Raw genomic sequence first — 12,393 nt, 5'->3', positions numbered from 1 at the left:
TCTATGAGATCACACTGTATGCGGAGCTCATTTAACAAGTCATGCGGTAGTATCTCTAGTTGGAAATCATCAATCTCTTCCTTGAGCTCAGGTGGTACAGATTCTGTGATCAAAGTGTGACAGTAACTCTTGCGACTGAGAGCATCTGTGACTACATTAGCTTTTCCCGGATGATAGTGAATTTCTAGGTCATAGTCCTTGATCAACTCAAGCCATCGGTGTTGCCTCATATTTAGATCTTCTTGAGTGAAAAAGTACTTCAAACTCTTGTGATCTGTATAGATATCACACTTGTTGCCTATCAAGTAGTGTCTCTAGATCTTCAAGGCATGCACAACTGCTGCTAACTCAAGATCATGAGTAGGGTAACGGTTCTCGTGTTCTTTCAACTATCGAGACGCATATGCTATCATGCTCCCATCTTGCATCAGTACACAACCAAGTCTTTGACGAGATGCATCATAATAGACTACGAAATCTTTGCTGATATCATGCAATGCTAGCACAGGAGTTGTGGTAAGCTTCTGTTTCAATTCCTAGAAGCTTTGTTCGCACTCGGGCGTCCATTCAAACTCCTTAGTCTTCTTCAAAAGGTTGGTCATTGGACGGGCTATCTTGGAGAAGTTCTCAATGAATCGGCGATAATATCCAGCCAATCCCAAGAAACTTCTGACTTCTGTCATATTACGGGGTTGATCCCACTCTTTCACAGCCTCAATCTTAGTTGGGTCAACTGCAACACCTTCAGCTGATAGTACATGGCCTAGGAAGGCAACTTTCTATAGCCAAAACTCACATTTGCTGAACTTTGCGTAGAGCTGATGTTGGGCTAGTTTCTCAAGCACCGTTCTCAGATGATGTTTGTGTTCTTCAGCGATGGATGAATAGACAAGGATGTCATCAATGAATACTACCACGAACTTATCCAGTTCATCCATGAAAACCTTATTCATCATGTTCATGAAGTATGCGGGAGCATTCGTGAGTCCAAAGGATACCACAGTGAACTCAAACTGCCCATACCTAGTCACGAAAGCTGTCTTTGGGATGTCACTCTCTCAAATCTTCATCTAATGATAGCCAGATCTAAGATCAATCTTGGAGAAATACTTGGCATCTCTGAGCTGATCAAGCAGATCATCGATCCTTGGTAGGGGGTACTTGTTCTTGATGGTGACTGCGTTCAAGTTTCGGTAATCAATGCATAATCTCATTGAGCCATCCTTCTTCTTAACAAACAGAACAGGGGATCCCCAGGGTGAAGCACTAGGTCTGATATATCCCTTCGAGATGAGCTCATCAAGCTGTTTCTTGAGCTCGGCCAGTTCATCAACTGACATGCGATAGGGTCTCTTGGCAATGGGTCCTATTCTCGGTAAGAGATCAATGATGAACTCTACATCACGGTCTGGTGGCATACCCGGTAATTCTTCAGGGAATACATCGGGATAGTCTCTGACCATAGGCACATCATGAACTGTCTTCTCCTCTTTCTGTGATTCTGAACTGGCTTTAAGGGCACATAGGATAGAGGTGGACTTTCTAGACTGGGGTTCACATCTAATGACTTGGCCTGATGGGTGGGTCACTTGGACGTATCTAGGTGAACATGATATGATACCTCGGTGAAGGGTTAGCCAATCCATGTCTAAGATGACATCTAGGTTTGTGGAAGGAATAGGGTTAGGTCGACTTTAAAGATAAGACCCTCAATGGTAAGACTCACTCCCTTACAGATGTGGGTGCACTTTAGGTCTCCTAAAGGTGAGTAGGTGATGATAGGCTTTTCACGTGGGGTTATAGGCAAGTCATGTTCTCATGCAAACTTAGATGATATATAAGAATAAGTTGCTCCAGAGTCAAATAGAACTGATGCAATATTGCCATTAACTAAAAACATACCATACACAATGTCAGGGGCAGCCTGTGCTTCCTCAGCGTCCAGATGGTTGAGACGTCCACGACTAGCAGATCCCTTGAACTGAGACTTCTGAGCAGCTGAGTTCTAAGGGCACTCAGTGGCTTTGTGACATGGTTGGCCACAAACAAAGTAGGTGAAAGGCGTACCGCTTGTAGGGGTTGGCGCGGGTGCCTTCCAGTTTCCAGTGCTTTGTGTAGGGCAGTTCTGTGCTAGGCGTTCATTCGCTGAGCAGGGATGGTTGAAATGGTCCTAAGTGTTGCGGTCCTATGCATAACAGTCCCGGGTGTAACGATCCTGAGTAGGGTGGGAGTATTTGGCGGTGTAGCCTCCACTACCCCTACTTGATCCAGGGTTGTCATTCCTGTTGTGACGAGAGCATTCCCTGGATGGTGCATCTCTGCGGAACCACTTGTGATCATGTCCATGGAAGAACTCCTCAGGCTTACGCTTCCTCTCCCTGTACTCTTCTCTAGCTTCAGCGTGATCTTTCTCGATCTGGATGCAGCAATCCACTAGAGCACGCAACGTGTTACTCTCAATACCGCCAAACATCAGCTTGATGTGCAGGTTAAGTCCCTTGCGGTAATAGTACAGCTTCTCCTTCTCAAAGTTCACAACATAGGAAGGTGCATAGCGTAGAAGGTTGGTGAAACGAGTAGTGTACTCAGTCACCTTGTCTTTTCCCATCTTGATGTTGCGGAACTCCTCAGCTTTGGCCTCCATGACACCCTTGGGAATGTGATACTCAGTGAATGCTTCGGCGAACTCATCCCATGAGATGTTGGCAGGGTCCTCATGGGAATCACTAAAACTATCCCACCAGGCGCGTGCTGCACCTATGAGCTGGTGTGCGGCTGCTCCAACACACTCATCGTCGGTGAAACTAGTGAGGTCAAGCTTCTTCTCCATCTCCTTGAGCCAGTCATCAGCTACAAGCAGGTCAGAGTCGGTGCCATCATAGGTAGGTGGCCTTAGCTTTAGGAATCCTTCTAGCTTCCTTTGAAAATCATTCTACTGACTTCCCTGGCGATGGTTTGCTCCTTCTACAAGAGCTGCAAGAAGTTGGGTCTACTGTGGCATTACTTCTGCCAGGTTCGGTGGTGGTGGTGGAGGAATGTTCTCCTCAGGCGGCGGAGTATTCTCCAGGTTGAAGGGTATCCCTCCACGTCCATGGCCACGGTTGTTGTCACCACAGCCCCCCATTTGGTTCAACTGGTTCAGGGGTGGGCGCACGTCCATGGTTCATTAAGCGATTAGATCGGCGGTTCGGCATCTGCAACACGGATCATAGATAATTTAGTGTTTGTGCCATAAGTACTTATAATTCAATATGATTATATGATTTCGACGATTTAAAGAAAAACATTTATATAATCCAACACTCATTACAAAGAAGCAATAAGATTCATAAGATGCAACAAGATCCAAAACATTCATTACATGGGTTTTATTACATAGCATCATCTCCAGTAGTTACACTTGAAGACATGCGGGAATCGTACTACGCATAATGTCTCATAATTCATCTCATAAGGGGTACATCATGGGGTACAACTTACGGAAGCTACTGACATGACTCATGACCACGCAGGGTCATCCTACTCTAACTCGTACACCGCAGCTGGGATACGACTGTTCTCGATCTCAATCTTCTCGTCAGACTTGTGAAGTCAGGATACGTACTTCAAGGCCTCAGCGAGCTCCTTAGTAGGCTTGGCTCTAGGTAGGGTAGGGCAGGCGTCTAGGTTAAGGTGAGTCGGGGCTAACTCAAACTCCTCTATCCTAGGCTTTGTCTTGCTGTGAATCTCCTTGGGTAGCTAATCCCACATACCCTTCATCTCCCTGATGTGCTTCCTGTCAGACTTCTGCCAAGCCTGCCATGTCCTCTCACACTTGTCCTGTGGGTACTCGGTCTGCCTGAGTGCCTCGATCAGGTGACCTTGGTTGCGAACGGCCTTCTTCCTGAACTCCTCTAGCTCTTGAGTCATTGTCTTATTTTGAGATTGGATCTTTAGCATATCAATCCCCTTGGATCTCTCTCTATCTCCTATGCGGTTGAACTCGGCCTTCTTGTCGTCCAACTCTCTCTGCAACTCCAATACCTTGCTATCGAGGTAGCAGTTCCTGTTGCCTAGGTCGGCTGCTTTATCCTGTAAGTCAGCGACCTCGGCTCTGTGGACTTCTTCACGATAGTTGAGCTCATTCTGTAGCTTGGCAACTGTCTCAAGTAGACTAGCTCGCTCCTATGCTCCCTACGAGTCTCGCTCCTAGTGCTCCCATAGAAGGGCCTGGTCCTGACGTCTCCTCTGCTCCAGCTGGGTCATGTACCTGTCCTGCTCCAGTAGGTGGATAGCTGAGACACGAAGGCATCTGTCCTCCTCAGCAAAGATAACTCTACCAGCTGTGAAGCTCTGCTCACTAGGGGTAAGGCTGAGGTCGAGGGCCTAGGGAAGTAGATGGAACTCTATCGTCTTTAGGTGCTCGTAGTGGTCCCTCATCACTCTACGAAGTGTCTTGTGTGAGATAGCTTGCAGTCCCTCCTCGATTGTGTCCTCTATAGTCAACTCAGTGAAAGCTAGGACAGAAGGTAAGGTAGTGCTAGCTGGGAACTCGACTAAGGTGACAATAGGTCCTTCGATTCCTCCTTCCTGAGCTGGCTTCTCGGTGCAGGTGACCTTGACAAGCTCATCGGGGACACCTAACATGACGAGAATTCGGCAGAGGGTCTATGCAAAACCCCCGAGCTCACGTAGGTCGAAGGTAAGCTTGGCGTGGTCTAGAGGTAGCGGTCCTAAAGGCGGCCAGTCGACGTTCGTTGCCATCTGCATGTTTTAAGGAATCAGGTGTTAGTAGGTCAATAATAGATAAGCCTTGCATAAAAGTAAATGCAGGGTCGGTATATAACCGAAAGAAGGGTTGTTCACGTCCTATTCTATCGTCCATTCCTAAGGGTTTCGTCCTATGGTCAAGTATGGCTCTGATACCAACTGAAACGACCCCGATTTCCGCGAAGGGAAATCCACAGCGTCGAAGTGTAATAAGACCGTTGTAGATCATATTACCCAAATTCTAGTCGATTATCACATCCATACAACGATAATATCAGAGTATAAATAGTGCGAAATTACATAAATTATTACATCGCCGCATTGACGGAATCAAAAGTAGCATTCATTCAGAACAGCTTGAAGATAAGATCGCCAAACTCGAGCGTAGGCACGAACCCCTCAACCATCAAACTCCTCAGAGCTATACTCCTCAGCAGAACCTGTGTGCCAAAATTTATCAGTACGATTTGTACTGGCCACTCCCAATCCTATGAGTATTGCTTTGTGGAAATTGGATGCAAGTTGGATATACTCAAAAGGAGCCTATAAGGCTGGGGTTTTCTATGTATTTAGCATATCAAGTATATATAAAAGTATAGTCAAGTTTTAACACCATTCCCACACACATTCAACCCTATTCCCTTCCCAGAGCCAGGTTTTGATCCTAGGATCGATATACCACCATCTCCACCAACACCATACCATCGCTCAGTCGACAGGCCAACTCCCTCTCGGCACTGTCTCAAGGCCCATAGCCCCTGGCTACGACCGACACTCTCTCTCATGGGGGAAGAAGAGAAGGACTTATCTCACTATCTAGTTTAAGCAAAACCCAGGAAAGGTCCATAGCCGACAAGTCGGCACATGTATCGATTGATCAACCATACACTCTGTAGAGGTTTTACATAACCACAAGATCTGCCTTCTTCGCTGACCGTCGTCAACTGGGCTGATTCCGGCCGCTTGCTAGCCTAGGATAATGCCACTCTACCATTCAGCCCTGGTACACCCTAAGTCTAGTCTGGGGTGGCTGAAACTATGAGTCATGAGCCGGGTCCACAAGGTCTCCATGAAGTCTCAGAAGGGTGTGGGGGAAATCCTCCATGCCCCGTACCTCCTTACACTGTCCGCTATTAACCTAGCAGTAGTGGCAATATCCTACCAAGTAGTCCAGCCATCCCACACCATATAGGGCGAGTGGTACGTAAGGCTTCCTGGTGAATCTGAGTACTAGTAAGTCTTTAAGGATGACCAAGCCAGAACGTCTTCATCAGGGTTCCCATTTACCATGCCACCACAGCACCTCCACCCCGGACTCCTCCCATCATAGGTTCACACCTAGGGCCACCTCATATACCATTTACCCACCACAGATATCCATTCCAGGGGTGCCCAGGTAGCATCCCACGGCAAGACTTGCCCTAGGCTCATCGTATACTCCAACTTGGTCGACACAACCCTCACCCTCCGTACACCCAAGTCACACATGCAGCACTCTCTCCATAGTCCAAATAACACCAGTTTTCCACCACGCATCAATGTGGTATAAGCGTAGTAGAAGTAATAAGCAATGAAATATAGCAACAAACGTGTGACTAGCCTAACAGCAGGGTGAGTAGGGGTAAGGTTGCGTCAAGGTAAGGGCCAACAAGAAAGCATACTACCATGCAAGTCCTATCATAGTATGATTATAACAGTAAAGTAAAGTAATAGCAGTTCTATATTAGCCATGCGTACTAGGTGCTATGAGGTTGGGTGGGATGTGGCACCTTTAGTGTAGTCGTCTCTGTACTCCTCACGGTACTCACGATCCTCGTCTGTCTGGTTCTCCTCCGAGTCTGCAAACGATCGTATTATAGTCGCGTTAGCGATGTCTATAGAATAGCACAAAGAAGCAATGAAAATTCAAAAGAGTCAAATGCACTCAAACATGGGTTCATTGCGTAGAGCTCGATTTTAGATGAATTTTGGTCCTGGTTTCATATTTTTCTGAGGTCATATGAATTAGTTATGAATTTCCGAAGATTAAAATCATCTCTGAAAATGGAAAAGGCTGAATTAATCCTGGGTTGGAACGTGTCACGCTGTGACTGGTCCACGTGGCATGCTGATGTCAGCATGACGTCATCATCTCAGTTCTGAGCTGACAGGTGAGGTCCAGCTGACGTTAGCATGACGTCAGCATGACGTCATCAACGTCATCCTTTCCGATAGGTGGGGCCAGAGGCTCTTGGGTCACTGACATGTGGGTTCGGTCAAAGTCAACGATGAGTCAACGGTCATCGGATCACAGTCACAGACAGGAGGGCCAGGTCTACTGACATCAGCAGATGACGTCACCATGACGTCACCCCAGATGTGTCTGCTTCTGACATGTGGGTCCCACGTGACGTCACCATCTTACACGTGGGTCCAGCGGCTCTGTGTCGCTGACATGTGGGCCAGGTCAACGGTCAACGTTGATCGGTCATCGGTCAACACGGACTGGGTCTCATACGAGCTCTAGCGGGCTTCGGGTTGGGTCGGTCTGGGCTGGGCCGGGCCGAACACGTGGCAAGCTGTGGCGCTGCCACATCGTAGCCGTGGGCCTCCATTGGGCTGTGGTCCTCGAGTTGCGGGCGTGAGCGTGGCTCACGGTAGACCAAGACGCGTTGGTCCATGGACCGCAGACAGGTCTACGGTGGACCGAGTCCACCCTTCTTCTCTCAGGCGTGGTCCATGTGCACCGGGTGCTGGCGTGTGCGGGGCGGCGAGGAAGAAATCCTCTGTTTCCTCCCTGGCGTGCTCTTGCCGATGGCGAGCTCGCTGGTGAGCCTCCGCGACGGCGCTAATGTCCAATTGAGAAGGGGAAGAACTCCCCCACGCCATGGCGACTGCGACGGTGGGGTCGGGGCGACGGTTAGGACTTCCTAGGGCTCTAGCCACGGTGAAAGGCGGATCGGCGTGGCGGTGCTTGTCGGCGAGTCACGAACAGGGCAAAGTGGTGGCTGGGAGCTTGCTTGGCGGGGCGCGTGAGCTTCCCGTGGCTCCAGTGAACAAGGCGGACGAGTCAAGGAAGCTCCAGGCGCCCCCAGCGGTCCTGGCCACGGTGGAGTCACAGCGGTGGCGGTGCACGGCGGGACTCCGACCGAGGTCCGGTGCTCGTGGCCGGAGCGCTGTGGTCGGCTAACGGGGTTTCGGTCTACACGGCTATCGTCTAGACGTCACGGTGATGCTCTACGGCTACGTCCTAGCCCAGCGAGGCGGCCGGATGCGCGTGCGGTGGCCGCGCCATGATGGCGACGTTGCGAGCGTGGCGAGCGCGTGCACAACGATGGTGTCTAGGGGCTAGGAGATGGTCGCGGGTGTGCGCGTGAGTGGGTTGTGCTTGTGTACCCGGAAGCTAGGGACGGCCTTAGCCTATGCGCTCACGGTGTGGAGCGCCATGGCCGGAGCAGCGAGGTCCGGCGGCGAGCAGGGGAAGAACCGGGGGGCTCACCGTTGGTGTCGTGGGAGATAGGATGGTGACGTAGTGGCGGGTTGCGGCCGTGTAGCTCCGGAAGCAGCGCAGTGCAGTGCAGCATCGTGGCGTCGTCTCCTGCTCCGGCAACACCGGCGGCGTCGCACGGCTTCGGCACTCCCCCTTCTTCTTCCTCTTCTCCCTCTGCTCTCTTGGCTCGGGTGCGCAGTGGACGGCCACCAAGGTGGCGGCGGGGCGATGGGACAAGGTCTAGGGCACCCGGGGCCGAGGCTTTTATAGCCGAACTCGGCCATGGAGCTCAGTGATCGGCGGCTGGTGATTGAGGGGGGGTCGGAGGCGTGTGCATCTCATCCAACGGTGGCGTGAGGTTGCGTGAGCGCGGCGCAAGGGGGGAGCAAGGCCATGCCCCAGGCGTGACCCCCTGGCCCGCTCCTGCCACCGCTGTCGGTCCTTGGTCGCTCGGGCGGTTGAGCGTGGGCGCGAGGAAGATGAATAGGAGGGCTGACATGCGGGGCCCGTGTGGCAGTGGCTGTAGGCGAGGTGAGAGCGGCGTGCGGGCTGGCTGCTGGGCCTGCGCGAGCTCGTGGGCCGGCCTGCTGCGGCGTGCTGGCGGGGCTGGCTGGTTGCTGTGCGCTGGCGGGCCGAGCCTACTATGGGTCTGCTTTACTTCTTTATCTTTTTCTGTTTTATTTTCTTCTCCTTTGTTTGATTTCAAATTTGGTTTTAGAATTCGAATTAAAAATTGGTGCACCAAATTCATTGGAGTTTTAGATATGAGGCCCACAACATTATTATATAAATATTAGGAATTTATTTAGCTATTTTTGTATAACAAAAATAGGTGTGGTTTTGTTATACAAAAATAGAATTAGTTTTTCTCTTTAAATCTTTATTCTTTGGTTTGAGTATTAATTATTTTATGGTTTATTACTTTATTGGAGTTGTTAAGCATATCATAACTCAAATGGAAATCCAAATCACATTTTGAATTAACAATGTATACATTACTTTATTTGTTAGAATTTAAATAAACACAATTAACTAATGACATGCCATGCTTATGTGTTGACTTGGGTTGGGGTTAGACCTAATGCATCTCTTAGGTTGGGTTTCTATACATGACACTCATCATCACATGGGAGTTCTAAAAAAAAAATTTGTAGTTGGTATCTCTTCTTCACTCCATTTCTTCTTCTCTTCTTCACTTCACGTTTTCTCCTCTTGTTCATGTACCGAGCCATACTATCTTCTAGCTACGCATGGCTGACGTTGTGTTTGATCTCGATCAACAAGCCTCAAGACGACGACGACGACGACGTCGTGTTCGATCTCAACGATCTCAACGAGCCTCAAGACGACGACGGCGACGGCGACGTTGGGTTCGATCTTAACGACCCTGCAGATGACAACGTTGGCCATGGCTACGGTAATCATCTCTCCTTTCATTGTTTCCTGCTGGATACGTACTCACAACATAAGAGCTTGCCTTCCATCAGCTCCAAAGCAAATCGTCTCTCCTTGCATATGATTTCATATCGTTTTTCATTTTTTTTGACAGCATTTGATCTCAACCTACCACTAGACGAACATGGCGCGGTTAATTTTGATTTTGTAGAAAACCTTGCTGGTAAGATTTTTATTGTTACAGCAAGGATTTCATACTATAGGTCGTCGTCGATTCCTGCTCGAGGTCCTCGGGCGCCATCTCCATGGAAATGGCATACGCATACAGATGTCACGCGGCATGGATGGATAGGATGGATCATTCATTCATTCATCTCTATCTCTACTATACGAAATCTGCCCCTGTGAATCAAGCTTCCTATCTTGCCACGTATTGAGCTCCTTAGATGGCCACGTTTCTAGCTTCTTATCTTGCCACATCTTCTGCTCTTCAGATGGCCACGTGTCCTTCATCTTGCACGGAGGAAATCATGTTTGTAGACAGTTGGAGAGCTTTACATCTATCTAGAAGATAACTTTACAAATTATCCACAATTTATATACACAAACTCCCTCCGTCCTCAAATATAATGCATTCCGGCTATTTTTAAACAAAATAAAGGAAAGTGCAATAGATGCATGTACCCTTCACTTACCTTCCTAATGTATTGAAATCTAATTCTTTTTCGCATAAGTAAAGGGTGAACTCTTAGTCTCCTATAAAAATATGGCAAGTGCATGAATTACTTTCCATAGACAAAATAATCACGTATTTTATTTAAGTAAACAATATCTTCTTGTTTCCTGAATGCATTATATTTGAGAATAAATTTCAAATGCTAGAATGCACTTTATTTGAGGACGGAGGGAGTAATAACCGAAAAGGAAAAAAAAAGTTTCCCTCTTAACCGAACCTGCTACTCTCTTTGTCAATAATAACAACTTAGACATCGCTCACTCGAGTTCTGCCGTCCGTCATTGCAAGTAGCATCGTTTCTGGGCAAATAATCATCATGATCAGCTCATCAACGCATCTTACAATTTGGTTCTTATCTCTCCATGTGCATGTTTCTTAATTTTTCATCAGGTGTAGTCAGATATAGCTTGCTCTTCTAAGTTTTCAGGGGTCAAGAAGAGTAGCAACATCTAAAACTTTGACATGGAAATTTAATCTGAATAATGAATAGTTTGATACTAGCCGACCAATCGCGCCAATGCTACATATTAAAGCACCTTCATGCATTTTCACAGTGAAGAAGCACCTGCCAAGTTGTTAAGCAGACAATATCTTCACTTCTAGCAATAACGCTACTTTGAGCCATATATGCCACATATGCTCCAACCATGTCGATCTTTACCATGGCCGGATTCTGCAGCATTATTACGTACACTAATGCCAATTTGAAGTGTGAATACTCGCTCCAATATGTCAAAATTTAGAGCTCATATCCTCAAGTTTGGATAGATCTCCAAGCCACATCAAACAAGGAGTCGAAATTTTAATCATTTTGTTATCTTGATCGGCTCGCTGCTCTAGCTAAGGGAAGATTTGGGAGGAACACCCAAGGAGAGAAATTCGTGGACCATGGACAAGGAAGACAGCCATATCTTTGTTATCTAATGACAAAAATGATATGGCTACGTAAATCAAATGCCAGCTCTCCGATATGGCACAGAAAGGCCCAAAGACAGGCAGCCCACGGATATAGCCACGTCGCCCGCAAACCCGCCAGCCGTCGAATCAACAGTATGTTCGGTTGGCTGGTTTGTATCGTGGCTGGTTTATGAAGAAGTACTGCTGGCTGATTTGTGTGAGAGAAAAATACTGTTCCGGCTGGAAATTTACGATCGTTTACGATAAGCCAAACGAGCCAACAAGCAACGTGAACCGTCCGATGTGGTTAGCAGACCTCTCACCCGTTTAGCCATCAACCCGAAGACTCGCGAACCCGCTCGCGGGCGACTCCCGCACCGCACCTTCCTCCCGGCGCGAGCACTGCCTTCCCGGCCATCCCGGCGCGGGTGAGGGCCCAAGCGGCCCCGGCGCAAGCGGGGTGCGAGCGCGGCGGACCCGCTCCGGTCTCCGCCATCCCGGCGCGGGCGGGGGGCCAGCGGCCCCTGCGACCCCGGCGCGGCCGGCGGTGATGGCGTGGTGGGCTCCGGCCACCCCGGTGCCATCCCGGCGCGGGTGAGGGCCCAGCTGCCGCGACGACTCCGGCGCAGGCGGGGTGCGGGCGCGGCGGCCCTGGCCGCTCCGACCCGGCCATCCAGTCGCGGGCAGAGGCACCAGCGGCCCCTGAGACCCCGGCGCCGCCAGCGTTGCGGGCACAGGCACGCACATGGCTCGCCAGGGTGTCCATGCCGCCGTGCTAGCCGTGCCCTGCCCCTGCGCCGCGCTTAAGAAGGAGGCGAGCCTACGCACGGCTCCTCGCTCGCGTTCACGCCCTCTCTGCTCAGTTCCCCTGCCCGCACTCTATGTGTTCGTCGCTGCAGCAAGCGCCATGGCTGACTTATCGATCCGTTGCCGCCTCGCCGCAGCCGTGATACATGTAGGAGTGCAGCTCCCGCGGCGAGAAGCGCATTGGTGAGCGCGGAGGAACAACGGGGGCTAATCCATGGTGCCTTGTCTTCGCTTTGCAAGCACCAAAGAGGACAGAGCAGCAATGGACGCCTCCTCTCAGTACACTCCCCGGCCCTTCCTCTTCCCTTTCCTCGGCAGCAACGGCACGATGCAAAAGTTA

The 12,393-nt window shown here is 49.6% G+C and overlaps 1 protein-coding gene across 1 annotated transcript; it reads right to left on the bottom strand.

Annotated features, from left to right (window-relative positions):
• Positions 1-11,573: 11,573 nt before the first annotated feature.
• LOC136536048 (uncharacterized) lies at positions 11,574-11,993 on the bottom strand. Its single transcript, XM_066528469.1, has one exon. It carries the CDS (start codon positions 11,991-11,993, stop codon positions 11,574-11,576), a length of 420 nt encoding a protein of 139 aa, XP_066384566.1.
• Between the last annotated feature and the right edge of the window lie 400 nt (positions 11,994-12,393).

Source organism: Miscanthus floridulus, chromosome 2 (genome assembly GCF_019320115.1).
Source record: "Miscanthus floridulus cultivar M001 chromosome 2, ASM1932011v1, whole genome shotgun sequence".
NCBI classification, from domain to species: Eukaryota; Viridiplantae; Streptophyta; class Magnoliopsida; order Poales; family Poaceae; genus Miscanthus; species Miscanthus floridulus.
The sequence above is the reverse complement of the archived record's forward strand: the minus strand, read 5'-3'. Positions and strand labels throughout refer to the sequence as shown.

Excerpts from the sequence above, each read along its gene's own strand:
- LOC136536048 (XM_066528469.1), bottom strand. The coding sequence starts at position 11,993 with ATGTGCGTGCCTGTGCCCGCAACGCTGGCGGCGCCGGGGTCTCAGGGG.